General features: G+C 41.7%; 1 protein-coding gene across 1 annotated transcript in view; it reads left to right on the top strand.

The window, feature by feature from the left end:
* The first annotated feature begins 8,602 nt into the window (after window positions 1-8,602).
* The window catches only part of AOAH (acyloxyacyl hydrolase), a 170,942-nt gene continuing 151,944 nt past the window's right edge, over window positions 8,603-27,600 (top strand). The window contains exons 1-2 of the mRNA XM_060019946.1: window positions 8,603-8,755; window positions 19,529-19,624. Coding sequence (XP_059875929.1) covers window positions 8,635-8,755; window positions 19,529-19,624 — 217 coding nt within the window. The 5' untranslated portion in view covers window positions 8,603-8,634. The remainder of the gene's footprint in view (window positions 8,756-19,528; window positions 19,625-27,600) is intronic.

The raw sequence follows: 27,600 nt of genomic DNA, 5'->3' as shown, positions 1-27,600 counted from the left end.
TCTGTGTGTGGCAATCTCTCCGCTTTGCCCTCCGCACCCCTGTTGCTGTGCTCTCCTCCGTGGCTCTGAGGCTTCCCCCTCCACCACCCCCCGTCTCTGCCCGCGAAGGGACTTCCTAGTGTGTGGAAACCTTTCCTCCTTCACGGCTCCCTCCCAGAGGTGCAAATTCCATCCCTATTCTTTTGTCTCTGTTTTTGCTTTTTTCTTTTGCCCTACCCAGGTACGTGGGGAGTTTCTTGCCTTTTGGGAAGTCTGAGGTCTTCTGCCAGCGTTCAGTAGGTGTTCTGTAGGAGTTGTTCCACATGTAGATGTATTTCTGTTGTATTTGTGGGAAGGAAGGCGATCTCCAAGTCTTACTCCTCCGCCATCTTGAAGGTCTCCTAGGCTGACTTTTTAATTTCTTTTACCACTAATAAATTTATTTGGTTTTATTAAAAGCCACATATTGTCATTAAATCAAAAATTTTCATATTTTATTATAATTGTTTTCATTCTGAATGTCTGAAAGCTGTTCATTGAAAAATTTCATCTTTCATCAATGCGGTATTTCCTTATTTTTTATTAATATTTACATATGAAATAAAATGGGGAGAAAGGGCCACTACCTGATTCTTTGCATTCATAATCATGTAATGTAGGACCTCTGACTCCATGGAAATAAAAGATCTAAGTTTCAGAGCTAACAATGACGGGATGAAAGGCTTCTGCTGTTGCTGGTTGAGAATGAATTATTTCCCTGCATGGAGGAATTCAGGGATGTCCTTCATCGTGCTGTATGTTAATTGGATTGTCTTTGGTATAGCTGGTTTAAGCGTGGCACAGATCATTTCCACATGGGTATCTTGAGTCAGGCTGGCCTTCTAAACCCACAGGTCTGTTTTAAAGTCTGAGCACTTTCTCACATCAAAGAGCAGAAGGGAAGTTTCTGAATCAAAAACTAAGTGGATTTCTTATCTCATGGCCTGCAGCCATAGGGTGTGCTAACTTCCTGGGAGAGATGTCTCACCAGAGCTTTTAAAGAGAGGCATCGGCTGGGTGCTTTACCTTCATTGGTCAGTTTGCAGGGAGATGCCTTCAAAGGAGCCATGTTACAGAAAACACCCAGTTAGATGGTCTCATTCTTTTTGGCTTGTATGCTGGGAAGGTAGATGCATTGCTGCTACAGAGCAGTGAGGGGGTGGTGTCTCCAGAGAGGCTAAACCCCTCCTAAAATGTATTCCAGCAAAGCAGGGAACACCAGGGTAGCAGATGGTCTAATTAATGGCCTTCAAGAGTCTAGTCCCAGGAGAAGATAGAGGGATGAGGGTCTGAAGAAGGGTCACTCTTGGTCAGAGCAAACTGGGCAGGTCTGCAGTCTGCAGAGAAATCAACTTTGCCATCTTATTACAAAAACCATGACAAACTGGAGGAAATTGCACGACTCTAGACTTCACCCCCTGACAACGTAAGACTGTCACTTCTTGTTTTCTCTCTGCACAGTTATGGGACTGCATCTCAAATTCTAACTTGGATGCTTGGCCCTTATTGCATCCTTTGCTGATCTGATTCCACAGCATTTGCACTAGGGTTTAGTACTAAACCCCGAATTTACTGCCTTCAATGCTTTTCCTTTTGCATAATAGTCCTGAGAGCATTTTTTAAAATAGCTTCTTCTGTTTCACTGTACTGCCATAATATACCTTTAAATTTTTCAAAAAATTTTTATAATATCTTAAATTTTTTTGCCTTTTGCTTGCTCCTTTCTTTCCCCCATGATCATTTATTGAATACCTGCCATGAGTCAGGTGCATGTTCTACGGTGATGGAACTAAATAGCTTGGATGCTGATGTCGTTAGCATCCAATGGGGGGTGGGGGGGAATCAGGTGCCCACACTAATGGCCATGCCACAGAGGCAAGGCCCAGTGGAGGCTTGCCTGAAGTGTCCTGGGAGCACTGAGGATGGAGCAAACACTTGTGCTTGGCAAGGGACACAGAAGGCTTTTGAGAAGAGGAGAACTTGAACAAAAAGAAGTTGTCCTGGAGACAAATACTCTTATCAGGAGAAGGATATTTCAGGCAGAATGACAGCTCATGCAAAGGCACTGAGGCATGAACAGCTGGGCATGTCTGGGGACATCACTGGTAATTTGGTGCCACCAGAACATAGGGCACATGGGAAAGTGATTAGAAATGTGGCTGGAGGGATGAAGTCTCCGGACGATGAGAAGACTTGTGGGCCGTTCCAAGGAATTCACTCTTTATTTGGGGGGCGATAGGGAGCTTTGATGGGTTGTAAGCATCAGGGTAATATGATCTATTGTGTTCTTGACTAAGATTGCTAATTTTCTTCAATTCTAATTTTACCTTCAATTGTACTCCCTGTATCTTTCTTTTTCTTTAAAACCCATAATACTTATTCTGGTTATCCATTTTCCAAAACCTATAAAATTATATTCATCCCCACCCTGTCTTCCCTTCCATCACCCTCCCATTGGAAGCACTTGGCAGGAGTTTGGATGTGGATTTGCATACAACATTTTAAGCACTTGCTCTGTGCCAGGCACCGTGTAAAGCAATTTCATGATCTTCTCTCCTCTCCCCTTACTGTCTGTCCACTACCTCTTAACACAATGACTGGGAATATCGGGGAGAGAGCTTTGAACCGAATGAAGAGCTCCAAAGAAGCCTGTAATATACTGCTCTGAGCTCACCCTGTGCATCTGGGGCTCGTGCAGTAAAATAGTGTACACTCAGCTCAAGGCAAGTTCTTAAGGTGGTCTTATATTTAGGCACTTCACCTCTCAGACCATATGACCATGACTGCTCTAGTCCTCTGCAACTGCAACGTCCCATACCTTCCACACGCACCTTGAAGCCGCGTTTTAGCCTTTTGTTCACAGTTAGCGTGAAGCGTAGTTCATTTTACTTAGGCTTCCTCCATGAAAATATCCCCAGAAGAGATTTAACTAATCCATATTTTTTAATATAGTGGCAAACTCCCCAGTAAGTCAGGACCTTGTCTTATTCACGATAGTCCCCTGATCACAGGTTAGCCTGTCTCATTTCAGTCTCAGCTGTGATATTGGTTTTTGCCAATTTGTGTTTCCATGAGCTGTCCAGGACAAGAGTTGGAGAGGAAAGTGCCTTTAGGGAGCATCTGCTGCCCATGATTCAAAGAAAACCCCACTGGGAAGAATAGGACAGGCCTCATTCCACCTTCCAAAAACTCATAATGCAAGGTAATCTTACATATTCAATTCAGAAAGAAAAATATTCACATGTATTTATGTATAATATACATGGTAGGCAGTTGCCTCCCAATATTCTATTTCTCCTTCTGTTTAGAACCCTGATTTTTAGCAGAGCATGTTGCCATCAGAATAAGTGATGGCAGCTTCCCTTAGTTAGGAGTGGTCATATGACTCTATTTCCTAGCACCCCTTGTAGCCAGGTGTGGCCACTGAGATGTATGCAGAAGTGTTGGGAGATTTGGGGGAAGAAGCTCTTTATAAGGAAAGGTGTGAATTTCACTAGCCATCTTCTGCTTTCTTCTACTGCTGGCTTGGAACATAGACATGATGGCTGGAGCTCTAGCAGCTATTTTAGCCATCTAAGGTCTAAAATTTTCTGTCCTACTAGTTATAGGATAGTAGGACAGAAAATAAAAAGTTTTGGCACCTGAAGACACCATGGGACAACCATAACAGCCTTGAACTGCCTACCCCTGGACTTCTTTTATCTAAAAATGAATAAAAGAATGAATGAATGAGCTTCAAGCTTATTTCAGCTATGTTTATTTTATTTTGTTCCATATGTGCATTCAAACTCAAGTTTACATGTTGGAGATCTAAGTCAAAGTAGTTTAAGTCTACCTTCCTCCCGGTCTATAGCATATGGGAGTCTAAAGCATATGAGAATCAATCTATGATTGATATATGAGAGTCCAAAGCCCTCCCCAAGATACCCGTGAATCCCTGAGCATGTAAGCTCCTAGTCCTTCAGCTTCTGGAGTTGTTATTACCTGTGCTTCCTTTGCTCTGCCCTGCTCCGATCCAAACATGAAACTCATTTCCTCATTGATTTCCACAAGAATCCATTCAGGATCTTGGCAAAGTATCATCTCTCACATGGCACAGCAAACAACTTACTGATCTATGTTGAACTTCCTATTAGCTCAGGTCTTTTCGCCACCCCACTTCCCAGCACTTCTCTTTTGGCGCTTCAGCCAGGAAGACCCCAGTGTCTCATTTGATCCTGCTTCTCCCTTCTCTGCCCCTACTTCCTTCCTTTTACATCCAAATTCTACTGCCTCACTTATAAAAAGCAGCCCATGTGCCACAGCTCCTTTACCCAAATTTACTCTTAGGTGCCAGGCAGACAAAAGAAGTTCTATTTAATAGAATTCACTCTCCTAAGAAGGCAGTTGTCGTTGTAAATGGCATACCTCTGCCAGTGAGTGTGAACGTAGCTCTAAAGTCTTAAGAACCTCAGAGTGCACGAAGGAGTGGGTGGGGTGTATGGGGAGCAGGAAAGGAGTGTTGGAGCAAAGATCTGCCTGTGTGTCTGGATCACGCTGCACCCTTGCCATTGCTACATTGTTAACACATTGAGGATCACTGGTTTATTTCCTGGTGCGTGTCTCTTCCTGCTGGAAACTACCAGTGTACCTCTTGGGAGGTGGGTTTCCACATTCTCTCTCACCATGTGGTTATTTTCTACATTACATCTGCAAGTTTCTCTCCTACCAGTGATAATACGCTTGGGTGGCCACTCCTCTGGGGTGTTCTGAATTTCTACTTTGTATCTACTTAAGTGCCTTACTAAAATGGACATTCCTTTAAAGATTCCGAGAAAATATATAAAACATGTTAAAATTCCAATACTTGAGAAGGATAGTGTTAATTCATTGTTAGCTTTAAATTTACCTGACATTTACTCTTAGGTTTTTTTTCATTCATGTTGTCTCTTTAATCCTCATAATTTCCCTACAATATTGGCATCATATACCCCATTTTGTAGTTAAATAAACTGACACCCAGAGAGGTGGATCCGCTTGCCCAAGGACACACAATTAGTAAGTGATGAAACCATGATGAAGATGAAAGTGTCGCTGATCCTAAGCCCAGAACCCTTTTAATTAGCCGACACGCACCCTTGTCACGGATTAATTTACCGTTTCCCTAGCAGAGAGCAGAGACGTGAGGTAGAATAAATAAACCCTGATTGGGGAGGAGGGTCAGCAAAGGATCTGGACTTGGTGTGAACCAAGGGTCACCGCAGAGAATCCTGGGAAGCCAGAAGCAAGGGGAGGGATCCTTGGTGTCCGAAAGAGGAGGAAGTCAAAGCGAAGAGGCGCTTTTGAGGGAGCACCAGATTTTACAGTATCTCCTGTCACCCAGGTCAGTTGTTTTTGTTTTTTGTGTTTTTTTTCTGATTAAGGAACTTGCTGTGAATGAGATGATTGAGGCCAATGCAGTTCAAAATATAGTCAGGAAGCATATTCAAACAGAACAAGCCAGAACCACCGGTGTAACATTTGAGAATTATAAACCCTCAGCCTTCTGTAGCAGCTGGACAGACTGTGATTTGAATCGAAACTCTCCGAGTGAAGTAAGCAACAAAGTGCTCCAAGGAAGAAATCTCATTTCCCAAAAGCAGATTTTGAGAAACTCAGAATTGGAGCATCTGACACAGGTGTCCTCAAGGGACATCGTACAGGGTCCAACAAGTCGTTAGAAACCATTGGCAGGTCCAGGGCCTTTCAGCAAGTTGTACAGAGATTTTAATAGGTCATGTGCAGTCAATGCTCCAGGAGCACAGGTAGCCCTGTCGGGGAGATGAGACCAGGCAGTCTGAGCGATGCTTGTGCAAACAGTAGGAGCCCTGCACCTTTGCCTCGGCGACCGGAGGGAGGGTTTGTTAGTGGTACATGGGCTCACGCACTCCCTTCAGCATCAGTTAGTGAAATCACTTCCTGACTTCTGTGTTCCTCTTTTTTTTTCTTTTTTTGCGGTACGCGGGCCTCTCACTGTTGTGGCCTCTCCCGTTGCAGAGCACAGGCTCCAGAAGCACAGGCTCAGCAGCCATGGCTCACGGGCCCAGCCGCTCCGCAGCATGTGGGATCCTCCCGGACCGGGGCACGAACCTGCGTCCCCCTGCATCGGCAGGCGGACTCTCAACCACTGCACCACCAGGGAAGCCCTGTGTTCCTCTTTTGACCCTGCCAAGTAAGAACTCACCTTTCAAGCATGAAAATCACTTCCGTTTAGGGAAAACCTACTATATGTCAAACACTACCATGACATTCCCCCATAGCTGAAGAATCTCAGCCCTGGAAATGGTAAAGGACTGGCTCAGTGCTATACAGCTAACCCCGGGGTTCCCAGGGCAGCCAGCCCTGCCCGAAGCCCCAGCATCTCAGGCTGCCTCAGGACCGCCGTCCGTGTGGTGCTTGTGGGTGGAACTGCCTGGGTCACGCACACATGACCAAGGGCCTAAAAGTTGCACACAGCCTAACAGTGAGAAATGCCTCTCACCCTGAGGTGTCCCAGTCCTGCTTGCAGCTATAGATGTAGATCAGGAGACCCTCAGGAGGCCCAGAGCCAGGGCCAAATGCTTTTGCCGAAGCTGTGTGAAGATTCCTCACTCACCTATGGGTTAACAAACTAGACTCTGCTCCTGGAGGGCTGCCCTGCACACAGACGGTGTTCGATAAATGCAGCCTTCAGTAAATGCAGCCAGTGTCATTTTCCTATACCTTGGCCTGCAACTACCATGGGCGTCTTAGAATTCTCTCGAAATCTGGCCTGGGGTGCAGATTTCATCATACTCCTGCTGGGATAATAACCAAAGCTTTGATTTACCAAATCTTCTTGCTGGACACACTGCTTTATAGTATGAATACATCGTCTATTTTAGTCCTTCCAGCAACCCTGACAAATATTATTATAATTCCAGTATAAATGAAGAAGTAGAAGAAAGTATAGAAAGGTTCCATCACTGGTCTAATACATGACTCAGAAGTGAACAATGGATAGGATAGTTGAACATGTGTCTTTTTGTCTTTCCAGTCAGTGCTATTAATAACTCTATTATCCTGCCTGCCGAGGAATTCCCTGGAATTTCTCTAGGCCCTGAACCCTCTGTTGGTCGTGGTGACCTCCAGAGCTTCCCTTGGCCACAGGGTCAGAGACCTTGTGAAACAGCAGCTCAGCCTCAAAGGAAGCCACGGGTCCATGGTGACCAAGGACATCCATGGCATTCGCTGGCCTAACCAGTGCTGGACCCTTAAGTAGGGAAATACTCTGGTGTGTGATATCTCTGCTGCAGGTTCAGAGATTTGACAAATTGGCATTTGTTAAACTAATGCTCACCCAAGAAGTCTTCAAACCATAAAAATTGGTATTTCCTACATCCTGGAAAGAATACAACTCTAAAATTCTACCTGCTGCTTAAAATGCTGTTCCTTAAGTAAAAGCAGGAGGAGAAGAAATGTCTACCAATTTTGATAGCTTTTATAATATTCTGTAAAGTTTATCATAAGCTTTCCTCAGAGCCTAAACAGGGAGAATATTAATTGCATGATCCCGCAGGCTTACCTAGATTGCGGCCCTTTGCCCCACTCCCCTTATCTCATCGGAGAATGGCTTGTGACTTTGCTGTATCCTATTTTAGGACAAAGCATTTAGATTATATGTCTTTTCTCTATCTATGATCTGGTTTAGTTTTCAGTTTGTTTGTTTGTTTGTTTTCTTCTTGGAAAAATAGCATTCAATTCTCATCCTCAAAATAGAAAATCAGTCTTAAAAATGAACAAATCTTTCACAGGTGAGGGATGTAAACAGACTTTGAAATTCTGGAGGAAAGAGATGCATTGTGCACAGTCAAGTAAATATGAATTGGTTAATTTCAGCTCATCTTTTTTCTTATTAGATTGAAAATCCAGCCATTTTGACTGCCCCTTTACTGTCTCACTGTTCATTTTCTGAACACCAATGAATGGCCTTGGGAAAACTTGACCCTTCAAGGAATAATCCAACTTCTCCAGAGGAAAATAACTACTTGACCAGAATATTCTTTAAGAACAAAATAAGGAGCCCAACCTCACCATATAAAACTGTTTAGAGCAAAACTAAACTTCTGAATACAACGGATTATAATTTCTACAGCCTGTGAACAACTGCTGATCAAATTGCTAAAGGCTGCTGTTTTTGTGGTTGAGGCTTTCTTCTTTGGTTTTACTTTTAATGCAGTTTTGTTTTGCAAGAACAAAAGAGGAAGGGCCGCCTAACGAGGCTGCGGGACGATTCCAGCAAGCCTCGAGTTTCCTGGGGTTCACAGCCGCGGACTGCAGCCAGCAAGTGCAGAAGCGCTTGTTGCTGCCTCAGCTGCACCTGGGTTTTTCCTTGTCTTGCAGTTTGTAGCTTAGAAGAACGGTGTGCAAGCGACTCCAGCTCTTCCCACACCCAGGCCAGTGTGGCTCTCTCTCAGGGCTCTGTCATAGTGAAAAGTGTGTATGTGAGTGTGGTGTGTGTGTGTGTCAGAAAACGAAAGAGAAGGGGAGAGAGACTGATCGATTCGGCCTCAACTTCAGCATCCCTTAGTTGTCCGCTTCTGTCCCCAGGCTGGTGTCTTCTGGTGCAGTAGCTCCGAGATGAAGCCACCCTGGAAAATCCTTATGGCCACTCCTCTGTTCTTTCTCCTGACCCTTCACACCTTGGCCTCTCCAGCCTATGACCACCAGCCCAGCACCAGACGCTCCAAAGTCTGTATAGGTACGTAAATATTCTATTTTTAATGTGGATATCATGGGGTCAAATCCTTGACTTGCATAGTAAATCATCTATTTAATGGCATCCATAGCTATAAGATTCCAAGTAAGACACCAATAACCTTACCAGCGTAGAAAAATTTTGCTTCTTAGAGTAAGTGTTCACACTACATGCACATATGTGTGTATAGAAGATGCTATATAGTTGCTAGTTTGAATTAAAAGTCTTCCACCTCATTGGTGATTGGAATTTTTTCCCCCTGGATGGGCAACTATAAAAGCCTGAAATTCTTACCTGCTTTCGGGACAGTAGGCAGCATTACACAGTAGAAGGAGGATGGACTTTGACCTTTGAATTGCTGCCACCTCCTCCCCCTCTGTTCTGTCCCTTACAGTCTGAAACTTTGAGCAACTTAACACTTCCATACCTCTGTGTTCTTATGGATGAAACGAGGCTTATTATACGCACTTCATGGCGATGTGAGAATTGAGATCATGCATGTAAATGTATGGTATTTGCACACAGTAAGGATTCAACAATCTTAGTTTTCTTCCTTCTCTCAGTGAGTCCAGAGATGGCAATAAAAGGACAGTCACCTGGAAACATTGAACTTTGACTGAGATATGGCTTTCACTTATCTTTTATTGAAGTATTTTACTTCAAAGTAGTTGTTGTTGTTTGGTGTTTTGTTTTTCGTTTTTTGGGGGGGAGGGTGTTTTTTTTTGTTTGTTTTTTTGGAGAGGAGTAAAAGTAGGGTAAGACCTTTGATATTCATGTTATACCTGGAGATTCCTGAACAGGGCCAAGGGCTTTCAATGGGTCAGTCCATGGAGCCAAGGATACTCAGAAGTCTGAGTAGTAATTATTCAATGAGCAGATCTCAAAATAAAATCCTGGTTTAAGAAGCCAGAAGAAGAACTCGAGGGGTAAGTATGGTGGCCGTCTCTTACAAATGAAAAGTTTGGATACAGATTATGATACATATGAATTATTTCTGGAGAGAGTACAGAAGAATATCTGAATTAGTCCTATTTCCTGAAAAACCATGATTTCCAGTCTTTATACATGTTAAGGAGCACATCTCTGGTTTCAAGGTCTTCTTTTAAATTAAAACCTTAAGACCTGGATTCCCCGTGAATCTCTTCTCCACAGGCCTGGAAGCAGAGGTCTGTGGCCCCATTGGAGCCATGCCTGGGAGGTTATCCCCACCACTGTTTGGTTCCACCAGATAATTATTTACCACCTTCTATTTTCTCAAAACAAACACCTAAAACTTGTCAAGTGGAAATGCACTTGAGAAAGGCTTAAGTGGAATCAGTTCTGTTTCTAGGGTGGTTGCATCATCTGAGATACTTGGCCCTCCACCCCTATAAAGTAGACATGAGATACTCGTTCCCTTCCCTGCCCCATTCCCACTGAGGCATAGAGAATTAGAAGGAGGTGTTGAGGGGATTCTAGGATGCGGTTGTTCTGGCTATCTATTATTGCATAACAAAATTTAAAATAACCATTTTGTCATACCATGATCTTGTGGGTCGAGTGTGCACTTTTAGCACCAGCACGCCCAGCAGCTGTGGCGATTGGGGTGTCTCCTGAAAGGGGACCTGGGGGTGCTCTTAGGCACTGGCCAAATGTGGAAGTGTCTTAGGAAGCAGCGAAGTAAGCTTACTCGCAGCTAGCGGTAAGAGGAAGAGCCTCATAGAGGGGCTGGGAGAAGAGGAGGAATTGTCATTTGGACTTCTGTTAATCCCAACAACTTTCAAATGAAAAGCAGGACTACATGACTTCCAACTCATTGGCTCCCATAGTCCAGAGTTTGCACGTAAGAGGTCAACCCACACAGAGATGGACTCTTCTTCTGGCTGTCATCTAACATCCTGGCACAGAGAATCTGGGCTAAGTCTTTTAGCTCACTGAACAAGAGGCAGGGGAGAGTGAGGAGAGCTCCCAGTGCAGATGTGGCTGCCAGGGTCACGGAGGGAGGGGACAGCTCTCACAGAAGTGGGAACTCTTGTGACTCGAGAGATACTCCACAAGGAGCCACGGTAGAAGTTATTGAGTGATTGAGCCAACATCCCCATCATAAACAAACAACCCCAGCTCCTGTACCAAGAGGAACCTTTGCAGTGGGGAACCAACCAGCAGATCTGGAGGGCATGGCCTTGAACATATTCCAAAATCAGAACTAAGCTATGCAAAGCCCCAGTGGCCTCTTTCCCAATTTACCATAATTCCTTTGCACTGAACTGTACGTTCATTTGATCACTAAGTAAACTCTGATTCTACTGTGCTGGAACAGCCAGGGCCTCTTTCTGCCACTTTTCAAATGTTATGAAATCAATAATAAGCCATGTTCACTTTTGCAAAACATTATTTTCTTTACATGGCTGATTTAGGGGCAAAGTAATCCTTATGTTTCTAAGTCATTGACATTTAAATTAATTCACTGAATTTTGGTTTTTTTTTTTTTTCAAGGAATCTTTTTAAAGCGCTTAAAAAATTTTTTTTTCCCCTCATTCATGTTTGGTTAAATATATAAAATGCCTTCAGAGTCCAATAAAACCTCCTCCCCCCCGAACCACATCACACACACAGTGGTCAGAGATGACTTTATAGTTTGAAAGATAAAGGGGAAGACGTGATCCTAAGCTTTCAACCAGCATGAATGGTAAAATGACAATGTCGCTGACAAAAATAGGAAAGATTTAGACAGAGCCAGCAGAGATTGAAAATTTATGATCACAATTTACATGTACAGAAGTTTCATTTTCTCTATTTCTCTATATCTGAACACTAGTTCATAAGCCACCACCATTGCTGCTGAGGGCAGCAAACATTTCATCTTTCCACTCATGTGTTTAAATTTAGTCTCCTCTGGATAATTCAGGGCTCTCTTCTTTTTCCCCTCTCTGAGGGTTGCTCTCAGTCCTTGGGGAGGTCTTTTGTATCACCCTGACACGGTTCTCGGCCCTCAGAACTCCCACAGTGAAGTGTCACGGCTGGTGCAGCTCATGGGCTGTTCTTAACAGAATCCACGGTCACTCCCTGCTGACAAGCTGCTCACCTCCACCCTCGTGGGCCCTGCAGACCCTTCAGGTGTAGCCAGATGCCTGCTGGTTCCCAGCTGCAGCTGCAGCCCTCTGCACTTTGTCCCCCACCCTTCACACTTGCCCTCTTCTTAATCCCCTACTTTTGTTTTTAGATTATCACAGAATTTAATCCCAACCTTGGCACAGATGGTAGGTTTCTGATCATCTCAATTTTCACTAAACTCACCTTTGCCTTTTTTTCTTTTTTTCTTGGATTGTTCTGGGGCATAACCCTGAAGAGAAGGACCACAAAGGCACTCTAGAGAGAGGTCCACAACTCTGTGAAAGGTCCCAAAGTGAGCAAAACCAGAAGAATCCAAGTGGGCAGTATGCTTTTCCTTAAGGAGAAAGTGAAAATTTTCTTTTTTGGAGGGAAGGGGTGGGCAGTAAACTAGATCATAGTTTAAATGTACTATGAGAAAGAGGGGAAAAAAAGAATGTTACAAAGCATTAAGCAGAGTAAAATCCCCATAAAATTATATATAATGTGCCTATCTCTCTACTTATATAGCTGTCTTCCCAGATAGGATGAACAGCAAAATGCCAATAGTTGGTGTATGGTTATCTATGAGTGACGAGGTTACAAATGATTTGTAATCTCTTTTCAGTGCATTTCTGAATTTTCCACATTTTCTAGATGAGCTTGCAAAAACAATAGTAAGACATGGTGGTTAAGAGCAAAAGAGCTTAAGCTCTGGGGTCAGACTGCCTGGATTGGAATCCTGGCTCTGCCACTCTGTACATATGTGACATTAAGGGCACAGTTTCACCCTCTGTACCTTGTGTCCCCCATCTGTGAGATGAGATTACATGGGGCCTGCATCCTTGGGTGGTGTGGAGGGCTAATGAGTAAACACACATGAAGGACTTAGAACTGTGCTTGGGACATACTAAGTACCCAAAGGGGTTGTGATAATGTATTCTTTTGGAAATCAGGAAAAAAATATTGAAAATGAGCTATGGAAGTCCTGCATTTAAACCTATCATAAGGAAAAGAGGCCTGAGTAAACTGAATAATTACATGGGAATCTACATCTTATGCAAATACAAATTCTCAAATCTTGGATGTCTTAAGGGAAGATTCACTTATGAAAAAAGATTTCATAGTGTATTAGCTTTCTATTGCTGTGTAATAACTTGCCACACATTCATCAGTTTAAAACAACACAAATTTATCATCTCACGGTTTCTGCACATGAGAAGTCTGGACATAATATAACCCGGTTCTCTGCTCAGAGTTTTACAAGGCTGTAATCGAGATGTCACATGGGGCTGCGTGTGATGTGAGACTCAGGTTCTCTCGCAAGTTCAGTAGTGGTTGGCAGAATTCAGGTTCTTGGATTTGCAGGGCTGAGGTCCCATGTGCTTGCGAGCTGTCAGCCAGGATCACTCTCAGCTCTGAGAGGCTGCCCCTTTGCAAAGGAAGTTAATAACGTAGCTATTTCTTTCTTGTTTAAGAACTGCTGGAGCAAGCTCTCTACATTTAAAGGGCTCATCTGATTATGTTGGGTCCACCCAGGATAACCTTGAGTAACTCAAAGTAAACTAACTAGGGTCCTTAATTACATACGCAAAATCTCTCTTATCGTAGACACAATCACAGAAGTGATATCCAATCACATTCACAGGTTCTGCCCTCACTCAGGGGAGGGGATTAAGTAAGGCCTCTACGGCAGGAGACAGTAATCTTATCATTCTGCCTACCACTCATAGAAATGCTTCAAAAAGAAAAAGTCTTCAAACTAAACACCAGATAGTATTGCAAAAGAGAATTGATGTGACGTGGTCCCAAAGTGATTCACCAAATAGGCACGACTATATAGTAGAAGTTCATAGATGAAGAGTAAGCTGTGGGTTGAAGCGTTTTTTGTTTTATTTTGTTTTTGAGGGAAAGGGGCTTGATATTCAAGATTTTTCTCCTGGCCTTCACACTCAGAATTTGGAAAGGAAAACAAATTACTCCACTACCATACCCTTTCTCTCATATAGTAGTCGTTTTTCAATGTTAGTGTAGAGGACAGAGTCCCCACCTGAATCTTTCCCTGGACAAAGTCCATCTAAGACCAAGCATAAAACTGGAAAGACCGTCACAAGCAACCATTTCAGGACACTAAAAATCAACCAATGGCACACAATGAATTGAGGAAGGTTTATTCTTGAAAAACTGCTTGAACTTCAGGAAGAACAGACTCTGACCTTTTTGCCTGAGGCTGCTCCGTCTCCACTTGCCCTCAGCTTAGTGAGGAGGTCTAAAAGGGCAAAAGGGAAGATGCAAGGCCTCTTGAGGTCTAGGTTTGGACCTGACATGCTCTCACTTCTATATTCTACTGATCAAAGCGAGGTCACAAGGCCAGATTCAAAGCCTGGAAAATAGATATCACCTCTTCCTGGGAGGAAGTATAAAAAGTCTGTGGCCATTTTTAATGTACCACACAAGAGGGCTTTATTTTTCTATTCTGTGGGTGCCAAAATCTGGGTTCAGAGAGTTTAACCATCCTGCCAAATACAACAGCTCATAAGTAATAGAAGCAAGATTTGAATCCAGGTCTTTCTGAACCACAAATTCTTCGGTCTCTGCTGTACCATAACTTCTCCCTTCTCTTTCCTCCCTTCCACTCTCTTTTCTTCTCCTACCCACTCTCCCTATCTATGTCCAGACTGAGAGTAGGATTCAGAAGAAAAAGTGAAGTTTCAGTGTTCATACCTGGGCTGTGTGCTGCCATCTCTGGCTTGATAACTAATATCTTAGGGAAACAAAGCTGGCTGTAGGATCATTTTGGGTGATTGTTTTCCTACCTTTCTTTCTTATTTCCTTTTCTCTTCACCAACATGAGAAAGATCTGGGATAAAAGTTGTTGATTAGAATTACAACATATAAAACTATATCCTCTGCTCCCACCCGATTAGCGAAATCTGAGAACAGAATTTAGGTGATTGCGGAGGGGCATTGGGTGGGGAGAGAGGGATCAGGTGAGGAATGCACTTGACAATGTCATGCTGGTCCAACAGGGGTGCAGGGGCCCAAATCCAGGTGCGGTGTGACTCTAAAACCTGTGCTCCACGCTTCTCTAGGGCCCAAACCAGAAACAAGAGTCATCCTTGATTCTCACATTTCTCCTCAATTTATTAATAAATCCAATCGGGTCAGCCTCCATAACAGATTCCAGATTTGCCCATTTTCCTCCATCCCCACTGCCACTCATTACTCTATCCAATCAGCGATCACCTCTCTCCAGGACCAAAATAGCCTCCTTTTTCATCTCTCCGCCCCCAAGATCCTTCCTCCTCATGACAGCCAGCATGATATTTTAAAGACACAGATCACATAGTAGCAGCCCTCTCCACAAAGCCCATTCATCGTTTCCCATTCCTCTCAGGTTGAATCCCTACCTCTTTTGCCATCTACAAAACCCACAGACTTGACCTCCACCTGTGCCTGCATCGCATCTCCTAATGTCAGGTTTTCCCAGTCTCATTGCCGTGAGGTAGGCACCAGTTCCTCCTACCTACAAAGCCTGCCTGGCTGCTCACCCTGCTTGCTCCTTTCCATTATATGAGCCGTTTTTGTGTGTGTTCTTCAGAGAAGGCTTCTCTCTCTATCAGCTCTAGTTAATGTTCATACCACCTCGTCCTTGTTGCCCTCTGTTACTTCACCTTGTTCCTTTTCTTCATAGTACCTAAAATTATTTATAATTGCATGCGTGCTTACATGTTTACAATCACTTTTCCCTAATAGAGTATGATCTCTGAGAGGGCAGGAATCATATCTGTTTGTTCTCTGCGTGTACTCATAGCTCAGCATGGTGCCTGGACTCAACACACACTGTGTTCCAGTCCCAGCTCCCCTGCTCACTAGCTCCATAATTGGCAAGGCATCTAAGCTCTCTGAGCCTCCGATTGCTGGTCTATACAATAATAAGAACAGTAATTCCTGCATCTGTGAGTTGTTCAGAAGTTTGAATGAGATGATAATGTATGCAAAACCCTTTGAAATCTGCAGAGAACATTCTAGCCATGTGATGAATTATTTATGCCCTGACTCAGGGTCAAAAATGGAGTGTAGTCACGCCGATCCTGGTTCTGACAACTGCCAGGTGCTTTCAAGGCTTCTCAATGAAGTGTAGGCTTCAGACAAATGAGAAATCTACTAGACTGCTCTCGGCAGTTGGCTGAATTTCCAGCCAGCACAGATATGATTATAATTAGAGTTTCAAGAGTTCTGTTTCATTTCAAAAGGATTCCGTGGTACAGTCTGCAGTCTACCTGAGATGTGTGTCTAGAAGCTGATTGCGGTGGCAGGTGTTTTTATTCTGGCCTATTTGCTTCTTTTCCTACAATACCAGGGGTGTCTGTTTCTATTATACTCATTATTTTCAGTTGCCAGGTGAGAAGAGATTTTCCATATCTCCATATTTCCATTTCCATAATTTCACTATCTGAAATTTCAGATAGTGACCACTGAGCAAAATACGTATTTCTCACCCACTCTCATCACTTCCTAAATGAACAGTTGCTTGGACAAACTTGCTTTAGCAGACCCAGGCCTTTTATTAGCAGCCAGAGAATAGTCTATAAGGGGAGGAATTACTCTGCACATGCATTTCTCCAAGGAAAAACATTTTTTTAGCCTGTCAAGACAGTAAAAGCTCTTATTAGAAACTATAGCAAAGTCAATTTCTCCATTCTTGCTGCTAAAGGATTCAGGACGCACCTCACTGCAGACCCTAAATTCACAATCCAATGGGAGTTGAGCTCGCTGGAAATGGGCAGGGATGTCCAGGTGAGCAGGACTCAGATCAAAGCTGAGCCCAACATGGACGTTTACATATTTCAAGCCCCATTGCCTGCTTTTCTGCAGGGTCCTTTTGATCATAATAACTCTTCACTAGGCAGAGTGGCGATGGTGGCAAGATCCACCCAATCTTCAGAGACAGCTGACTTTTTCTTGTTCCTTCTTATTTATCTAATGATCTCCACTTTTAGCCAGCAGTGCTAAGGAGTCACAAAAGTCATGAGTCCTTGTTGGGATTGCTCTGAGTGAAAGAAAAGCCCACGTCTGTAAGTACAAAGGAGCAGGTTGGTCTCAAGCAGCACAATTCTCTTTGCATTCATCCTTCCACTCCAAGGATGAAGATAAATACATACCTGTGTTTCAAGTCCATTCTGGGTGCCAGATGCTGCAGCTCATTGATGAGACTCCGTATGAAGTGATTGCTATTCGAGGTCTCAACCCAATCTCCACCGCGTTCTTCTTTGATCCTGAGCTACACACCATGACCATTTGCTATAGAATCTGCTGGTTGACTTAAGAGAGGGTGCTGGTTGTTTCACACCAGGATGAAAAGTGGAGCCTTTTCCTGTAATGAGATGGAACAAACAGTAAGCAATGTCGTCAGTGGGATGACCGAGCCAGAACACAAATTCAGTTGCATCCATTAACCGTTTCCCATGGAGGTCCCCAGCAAGTGACAACTGAAGTGTCCCTCGGTTGGTTCTCCAGTCAGTTGGCTTCAAGTCAGCAACATCTCTTATATCCTTCCTCCAAACCAGGCTCTTATGTCAGGCACTCAAAGTTAGAGATACTAAGACCCCATTCCTGCCCTCAAGGAACTTATGCTCTCACTCTAAATTCTTAAAAAGAGGCTCCAGAAGGGTAGGTAACTTGTTCAGAGTTACACCATTTTAAGTGACTGATCCAGTATTTGAACCTTGTTTAAAAAAAAAAGTTTATTTTTTATTCCAAAGCTTCTCCCTTTTCAACTATACCACATTGCATCCTCTTGTCACATTGCAGTATAATTACTTATAATTATTTTCAATTGCAGTTATTAAAATGTATTTCGCTCCACCTAACTTAGCAGGTGATTAGCAGGGACATAAATCAAGGTGTAATAGTGCATTATAAATGTTGAAAATATGCCCATATATTAAACATATTTTATATATTTAAAATAAAAGTGAAATTGGTTTATCTCTGGGTGATTTAAGTGATGTTTATCTTTTTTACATTGTTGTGTATCTTAAAATTTTTCTGCAATGAGATTGCATTGCATCTATCTTTTTTGAAAAGTTATTTTTAAAATAAAACAAAATAGATATGAAAATGCTTTTTAGGCTGTAAAGTGCTAATAAGTATCAGCTACTGAATTCATTGCAATGTAATAAAACCCTCAATGCATGGATTAGGCTAAAAGCACATCCAATCAACCTTGGTAACTGACGTTGATAAATGTCCCAGAAGTGGGTGCTCCCAGAGCAGTAAGACTATGGTTATCACAGATTTGGTGAGCCCAGCTTTGCCCAGCTTTACCGGAGGGTACAGAACAAATGAGGCCAGAGCCTGCTCAGGTGTTGCAGTGTCTAGAAAGGTGGAAATCTCTCCCTTTTTGTTGCCAATCTCTCATTTTATGGGAGGTTTAAAGAAATGCCCAATTGTAATATTCACATCTGTTATCAGCCACTTTCCCTCAAGGATTCCTAGTGGGAATTTGGCTTTAATGACACTGCATGTGAACTTGGGTCCCCAGCTCCTTGAGCAGGTGGATAGCAGTGAGCTTACTTCTGGGCCAGGCACCCTGGAACTTCTTTACTTTGGATGTAATCCTTCTTTTGCCTCCTTGGAAACCAACCTCTGCCAATAAGTGCTACTCCTCCTATCCAAATGAAGCCTAACAATTTCTTCTCAGGCTTACTTATGTTTGACCAGCCAACCTCTTGCGTATAGAAGAGTCCCCTCCCTTTGGACAAAGGAGGTTTGGGCTTCCCTAGCAGTTTAGGAGATCAAGGTTGGTGATAGAAACTTCTAGGGGTATTAGCCTAGCAGTTCTGAGCCTTCACACTTATCATACATCAAGGTAGCTTAAGGAATATATTCCTAATTTAATCCAAGGTTCCTTCTAGACACTTATCATATTGGTACATGCTTTCAAGCAGAGTGCTTTATAGCTGGGAGGTAAAATAATATTTTACAATAGTGTATGATTTCAAAGGCACCTTCACTTGCACTTTTATTTCATTTAATCATCACAGCAGCCCTTTGGGAAACTTATTTACTTTGCAGTGAGGAAAACAAGGCTTAGAAAGGATGGGTGGTAAATCCAGGATTCAAGGGCAAGACTCAATCCCAGGTCTTCTGACTCCAAATGTTGGGCAATTTCCGCTGCTTTTCTACAATTAAAAATCTGACCGTAGGTCACGGGCTGAGAATGTGTAGGGTGAGAATGATCTTACTCACAGTGAAGCTGTCCTGCAGAAGGGAAGGAGAGGGGACAGGAAAGGAGCCACTGTCCACTGAGCTTCTCCTCAGTGGTGGCTGTCTTCCATGCACCATCTCCTGTAAATGTCTTCCGTGCACTATCTCCCCATTTACAGGAGATAGTGATCAAAAGGGAATGGAAATAAGGCAAGATTCAATTACTTCCCCGAAGCCACATAGCTTACAAGTGACAAAGGTAAGCTGGTAACCAGTCTTTCTGACCCCCAAATACACAATCTTCTTACCACACTTCATATTTCACTACAACTCAGTGCATTCACATACATGGTTGATTATAAAAAGCATGGCAAAGAAAAGTTCTCTGTTTTAGAAAGGTTTGTGTTTTTAAGGACACACGTATATCCCCTTTCTTTCCTCCAGCCCTCTGGCACAGCTTTCCATGTGACGTGGCTGATTTCTGCTCCCTTGCAGGGTGTGTGCTGGTGGTGTCTGTGATTGAACAGCTTGCTCAAGTTCACAACTCAACGGTCCAGACCTCAATGGAGAGACTGTGCAGCTACTTGCCTGGTAAATACAGAAAGGCTCACTTGGCTGTGGGTCTGCGTTTCTTTTTCATTCATGAGCCATCACGAGTGAGTTGATACCCTACATGTGCTCACAGAGGAGAATCTGATTGTGTTATTTCTGTGAGTTGATATTCTTATGGAACTCATAGAAATTAAAAGGAAGACACAAAAAAATACTTGAGGCAATTTTTTTCCCCTGACATTCATTTTCTTTCATGGCAGAATGAGATTGTTGTGGACATTTAGGGAGTAAGATGTAGAATGGCCGATTGTTGTTTTATGTGTCACATTTATAATGATTTGCCCACCTGGTGATCATGGCCTTAAGTACCGAGAAGGTCAAAATTATGAATAATGAATAATTTTCAATGATTTATGTTAATTTAAGCACACACACATTCTCAGATGCAAGCACCTCCTTTCTAACACAGAGCTTTATTTAGGCTGAGGGGACAATGGATCTTAAAACTCCAAATGGGAAAATAATCTGGGGACATTCCATTGATTTGAACTGGATTTCTATAAAAGCCTTTACACATCTTGCAAAAGAAGGAAATGATTGGTGGTTTAAACAAATTGTGTAGTTTTTTACACTCTCAGCAGAAAGAAAATATTGACGCTATTTCTCTTATAGAATACTGTTAGGTGTACAATCACAATGAATAAACTTCTTTGAGAGTCAAATTTTCATTCACTTAATGTTAAGGAACTAATTCTTCAAAGATGCCTACATTATTATTTTTAAGTAAGGTAGTTGGACTCATGACGATTTTATATTTGATTTAACAGACGTTGTGTCAATGGCATCAAAACATTTTCAGAAAATTTATTGCATGCAGTCTCAATGTATACTCATAAGCTCATTTTTTTAGAATTCAAAAATAAAGACTGGGAGAGGATAATACACAAATACATGTGTTCGCAATGTCCCAGTTTGACCATTGCTAAGATTTTGACATATTTCCACAGAATTAGAAGGTAACGAATACACTTGAAATGCCCTTTGGCCTCCCCCACTCCCAGTTACATTTTCCTACCACCTCCCTAGATGGAACCACTCATAGGAACTTGATGGGCATTGGGTTTGGCAAATTTTATACTTTTACATTCACTTGTATGAATCCATAGACTATGTGTAGTATTGTTGTGGATAATTTTTTAACCTTTTCTTGATAAAAGGAAACAAATTAAAAAAACACAAAATAAATGTAGAGCTTTATCAGTTATTGAAAGGTGAACACCCTTGTAAACATAGCACAGGTCAGGAAAGAACAGATAGGTAGCTGCTCCAAAAGTCCCATCCACATGCCCCAACCCATCATAAATTCCTCCTCCCCCCTAAAAAGACAACATCCTGAAGATTACTATAATCATTTCCTCGTATTGCTTTATAGCTTTATCACCCAACTGCGTATCTCCAGACACCATAGTCTTGCCCAGTTTTTAAATTTTTGATGTGTCTTTTAAGTCGATTTTAATCTACCAGTTTCCTTTCCATCCCTTCCTTTTCCTTGTAATTTAGCTGTGGAATCTGTTGTGTAGAGTTTCTGCATTTTGCTGATGGCGTCCCTGTGGTATGATTGAATGTGTTTCTCTGTGCTCTGTATTTCCTGAAAATTGGCAGCTAGATCCAGAGGCTTGATGAGACTCCAGTTTGATTTCTTTGGCAAGGCTATAAGTGATGGTGTTTTCTTTCAACAGGAGGCCATCATAAGTGGTTTTCTCTTTTCTATTTTTGTGATATTAGCAGCTGTTGATGCTCTATGACTAGGTCTATCAGTTCATTGGAGGTTGCAAAATGGTGCTATTCTAATCTATCAATTATATTTCCTTTAGTAGTTGAAATATATTAGAGACAGTTTCCCTCATCATCATCATAGCTTAGGGATGTTTTTCCCCACAGTTCCTAATGGTACTATTATTCATTCTAAGAAAGGCAGGATAAATGCTTGATTCTTTTGTTTTACTTGCCAGTTTTCGAATAACTCATTGCCTTTATAGTATCATCCCAAAGTAGTCACTTGGTTTTCTTTAAAGTATCATTATGAACTCATGAATTTATACACATTTGATGAGTTTCAGACTACTTCAACTATTATCCCTCTAAAGCTCAAATTCTCTCATCTTTGACCAGTAGGAACTTCAAGTTGGCTCCTGGGTCCTTTCGACATAAGTCTAAGTAGTCTTCGTAGCTTCCTCACGAACTAGTGTGACAAGTTGTTCCAGCCTGTCTTGTACATTTCCAACCCCAGGCTTGAAATCAGTCATTTCTTAGAAGCTCTGGTTTCTTTTAGTGGGAAATAGTATTAAGACCATGATCTGGGTGCATAGGAATCTCATTGCTACTCAGTTGGTCATTCTTTCTAGACTTCTTCTGTTGACAATGATAGAAAATATACATATATACATTTACATATATTATTTTAATATAAAATATATGAGTTCATTCTGACACTTCAAATTCAGGACTGCAGGATTTTTTTTTTCTTAGTTTCTTCTGTATCATATCTGTATCTTCTTTCCACACTCAAAGTCCTAACTCTCAAGGACCGGGAGATTGATAGAATTAAAATATCTCATAATTACTCATTTACCTATCCTTCTTTTTTTTTGTTTGCGGTACGCGGTCCTCTCAGTGTTGTGGCCTCTCCCGTTGCGGAGCACAGGCTCCAGACGCGCAGGCCTAGCGGCCATGGCCCACGGGCCCAGCCGCTCCGCGGCACGTGGGATCTTCCCGGACCGGGGCACGAACCCATGCGCCCTGCATCGGCAGGCGGACTCTCAACCACTGCACCACCAGGGAAGCCCTACCTATCCTTCTTTACACATATGATAACCTCATTTCTCCATTATTTGAGTATATGGCCATTACGTACAATATACACATTCCTTTTCATCTTCATTTAGTTTTAGTTCCATCAGCAACTGTAAGATTGATGTTCACCACCAGCCCTTATGCAGATGTCTCTCTAGTCGAGGTGCTGTCTAAAGTTCGTTCCTCAGGAAGGACTCATGAGAATAATATTCCCTGAATTCTTGCACGTTGATAACAAGCTGGCTTGTCCTTTACATTAGAAAGTCATTGTTTTTCCGGATATAAGAATCCTTGGCAGGGACTTCCCTGGCAGTCCAGTGGTTAAGGCTCCACACTTCCATTGCAGGAGGTTTGGGTTCAATCCCTGGTCGGGGAACTAGGATCCCACATGCCACAGAGTGTGGCCAAAAAACAAACCAAAAAAACCTTGGCACAGTTTCTTTCCCTAAGTGTCTTAAATATGTTATTTAAAAGTATAATGATAATCTAATTTTCTTTTTCTTATAAGTCACTTTGCCTAGTTTAAAGGAATTTTTTTTTCTTCTATAAAATTTAGTCATCTAACTAGACTATGTCTTGGTGGTGGCTATTGTATATTGACATTCTTAGGCATGCAGTGTGCTCTTATTCTCTCATTTTGAAACTAATATGTGGTTTCAAATACATTTTTTATAATTTCAGGAAAGTTTTTAGCATGTGGTCCGTTTCCTTGATTTGGTTTTCTTTGTCTGGGTTTCTAATAACCATATTTTAAATCTTCTTTGCCTGTATTCACGATTTTGCCTATCTCTTGAATGAATACTTTTTATCACTTCATTTATTTTTTATCTTGAAAGTTTTCCCCTTTTTCATATTCTATTTCTCTTAAAACGTCAGCTATTGTATTCCCTTCCTCTTGTGTTCATTCTAATTTAGATTTCATTACTTTTATAATCTTGTTTTCTTCCCTGAGTTCTTTTATTTCCATACCTGAGTTTTTCCAATTCTGATTTCTGTTGTTCTTTCATGTCTTATACCATTTTATTAATGCTTCTCACTCATTTTAAAATACTGTTATGTTTTAATCCTTTTTTTGGCATGATTTTCTGGCATGCTTTTGCTATCTGTAAGGATGTGATTCTGTTCCTTATTCTTTTTTTTTTTCTTATAATAACTTTGTATGGGAGTTGACCTAGATACATATCTGTTGCTCATTTTTATGTGAAATTAGTTTTCAAAAACTCTTAGAAAGAGAAGTGGCTCAGGGTAGCTTCTCCACATGCACAGAGCTCCTTCTTCCATTGTTTTTGTGTAGTGTTAAAAAGTTAGTAAAGAAACACATGGCTGCTTGCATTTTGAAATTTTCTGGTTCTGTCCCTCTGCACACTTTTACCTGGATTTTCTCTTTACTTTGCTTCTATCCAACTCAGTTTTGATTCCAAACCCACTAGTTTCCCCTCAGTGTGGACCCTGTCCTGGAAGGGAGGTCTGGTAGATCATTTTCTAGAATTTGTAAATGCCTGACCACTCAAACCCCTTAGTCTTTATAACCTTGAGTCCTTTGCACTCATCTGCTACTGCAGTGGGCAAACCCCCTCCCAGTTTCAGCTGATTTTAATATAAATCTGGGGATGTTCTTCATTGGCCCACCACACTTTGTCATCAATACCTGTGGGCTATTTTGGAGATTCTGCTATTCATCCCTTGGCTTCCCTTTACTTTCTCCCACACTGATGTTGATAACCCTTAAGTCTCATGATTGTGAGTGTTTTATCGTTGCCTTAATTGTATTCTGGGGTTCGTGGAGATATCTAGTTTTGTTGCAAGTATCATCCATGGGGTTTTGGTTTTCCTATCTAGAAGCTCTATTTTTTTTTTTTTTTTTGTAGAGATTCAGTGAAATTCCCAAACTCTGCTACCTCCACCATCATCTTTCCAGAATCCTCCCTTGTGGGGACTGTAGTTTTATATCAATGATTACTGTATATACAACTCTGCAACTTCTGCTTTTCACTCACCATTATGTTTTTGAGATCTATATGTGTCAAGACATATATAGACTTAGGTCAAGCCTCTTAATTACTCTATAGTCCTTCACCATATAAACGTCCCATATTTTATTTACCCATCCCCATCTTTATTGGACATTCAAAATCTATTATAAACCTTGCTTTATATTTTCACATCTCTGAATTAGAGAAAGAAGAATGTTATTACCATTTTACAAAAAGGAAGAAAAATTAAAAAGTCCTAATCGTCATTAAGACGTGTTTTGATTTTTGTCATTTCTGTGTAATAGACCACACTGACAGATATCACCATTTTTACCTTGAGTTTGATTTTCTCTTTTTAAGCAAAGTTGTGTTGTTCAAAGATGAAAGGCTGAGTAAAAATCTTATTTCTCAGATGATCCTGTCCCAAAGTACCAGCAAAATACAAAACAACATGAACCAAGATTGCTGGTGTTCAAGGTTCCACCTTGGCTCCTTTTGACTCATAACAGAAAATTTTAGTCTGCTGAGGTAAAGTGAGAGGTTGAAAAGTCAGATGCTGGCAAAAGAGAGGCTAGCACTTTGCCAAGGGAAGGAAAGTTGGTATTTCAGTGGAGAGTTACCTTTTAATTGGAGGCATTTCAAAGGATGAATAAGGCTATTTGGAGTTATTTTCATTTTATTAATTAATATTCACCTCTAGATAGAAATAAAGTACCCAGTTCGGATTAAAGGCTCTTTCACCTGACAGACATAAGGGCAGGGTTGGCGTTACTGTTTCCATTTTGTGGATAGGAAAGGGTGCACAGAATGGTCACGTGAATGGTATAGGGTGACAAAGATAGTCTGGCCCTTAGCTAAATATTTCTCCTTCTAGAAAACATAATAGGCCTGGTCCACAGTGGCTGCCTGCACCCAGTATTGCCTTCTGTCTGGTGAGAATGGGAGAGAGGGAAAGCCAAAATGTGCACAGCAACAAACAGTTATTATTTTAGAAATTATTTTTAAGTAGTACTGCTTTTATCTCCAAAGCTAAACAAGTATATAAAACGTAACCTTAGCAGAGAAACCATGCAAGCAACATTCTTGAGAATAATCACTCAGTAAATCATGCGGGCCTTTCTGATGCCTGGGAAGACAATTTTTTTGAATTGTGCAAAGTATTTCTGACCTTCAGTTTCACCCACTGCATTTGCCTCTGGCTCTCACTAGTAAACACCTTGGAAGAATCTCAGAATTGTTAATGGAAAAATGATTAATGGAATCATTCTCACCAGGGGTCAGTAGACTCATATGCCCTCAGATTCTTGCTAGAATTTCAGTTTCCTGGGTCACCTGTGCAGAAATCTTATCTCCGTGGAGTATGATAGCTAAAAACTCATGTCGTCTTAAAATGAGGAAGGCAACTCTCCTCACATTCTGTAGGTTCTGAAAATCTACATGCAGCCCAGAACACATAGCTACAAAACTCTCTCAGTGGTCAGTTCACCTCACTGTGCTGCAAACTTCTAATGAGTAGTTAGTGTATACCTGCCATACCTGAGGTAGATGAGGCATCAAATAACATGTCCTAAGTACGTTGAAATGCATACTACAAATAGTTTGGGCTTTTGGGGTAGAAGACTTTAATCTCTTACTGAACCACAGTGCTCTTGGGCAGCCTTACCTCTCTAAACCTCAAAGTTCCTTCCCATAGAATGAGGGTAAAAATAACCACCCCCTCAAAAGTTTCTTATGAGAAACGAAGTGATGATAAACATAAAAGTGACTTACAGCTTGGGATGTTCTAGATTTTATTTACACCCACATATGTGGATACACCTATCGTTCCTTTTTTAACCTTCCTTTGCCCTTGGGAATAGCCATACTTTTTTTTCCCCTATGCTGTTCCAAGTCCTTTTGATTCTGTAGAAATTAAATGCTCTTGTACCTTCCTGGTCACGGGCAAGGTTTAACTGTATACATTTTATATCAGATAGGTTACTAGCACTATGTTAGTGCCAGTCTTTTCTTCAGTTGTAGCAGTAACAGGTTACCATCTGATCATGGCTGACTGGGCCCTGTCTGGCTTTTTCTAGAGACTTTGCCTCTCTCTGCTCTGCACCCTTCTGTGTTGATCTAAAGTTTAGCTCTCAGAGGCCCATCTCTTGTCCCACATTAGCCATCTCTGCAGGAGCCTCTCATTCTTAACCATCACAGAATCTGTTTGAGAAAACTGGTTGTTCAGATGGCCCTGCACAGAGGGTGAGGAGAACATTGCTGCCACTCACTTCAACTTGAGCAAAATAATGTTCTATAAAAAATACACACACACACATGCAAATACCTCTTATTTTACCAGAAAAAAGAAAAATGTTCTCTGCCTTTCAGGCAGCACTGCAAGTATATCAAAGAACACCCTGGTGTCGATTTTTAAATTGCTCTGCTCTCGGCTAAACTAGTTTTACATTAACGATACTGGAAACTCATTTCCAAAGTACTTTGCAAGTTCACGTAATTTTGAATGTCAGTTACATAATCCTCCAAGCTTCCAAGACAGTGAAGGGAACTGAACTGAATCCTACTCCTACATTTTTCAGATGAGGAAACTGAAACCCAGAAGGGGAAGCAACCTGACCAAGGTCAGAAGCCAGCTAGCTGGTGCTGAAACCCTGGTGTCTGAGACTTGGGACATCAGAGCTTTTTTGACACCCCTAAGGAGGAACACCCAAGGGGTGCTGTTTTTATTTTATAACAGTTGCATTGATATTTAATTCACATGCCATACAATTCACTCATTTAAAGTGTATAATTCAGTGGTTTTTAGTATATTCACAGAGTTGTGCATCCATCGACACCATTAATTTTAGAACATTTTCATTAAACTGAAAAGGACCTCCATGCCCCTTAGCCGTCACCTCCCAAACATCCATTCTCGCCAGCGCTAAGCGACCACTAATCGACTTTATGCCTCTGTGAATTTGCCTATTCTAGGCATTTCATGTAAATGGAATCGTAGAAATGCATTTCTTTCACTTAGCATAATGTATTTAAGTTCATCCATGTTGTAGCATGTATCAGAAAGTCATTACTCTTTATAGTTGAATAATATTTTGTTGTGTGTAGATAGCCCATTCTGTTCATCCACTCAGTAGTTAATGGCCATTTGGGTTGAGGTATTTCCACTTCTTTGCTATTTTATATAATTCCTCT

Source organism: Delphinus delphis, chromosome 9 (genome assembly GCF_949987515.2).
Source record: "Delphinus delphis chromosome 9, mDelDel1.2, whole genome shotgun sequence".
NCBI classification, from domain to species: domain Eukaryota; kingdom Metazoa; phylum Chordata; class Mammalia; order Artiodactyla; family Delphinidae; genus Delphinus; species Delphinus delphis.
The sequence above is the reverse complement of the archived record's forward strand: the minus strand, read 5'-3'. Positions and strand labels throughout refer to the sequence as shown.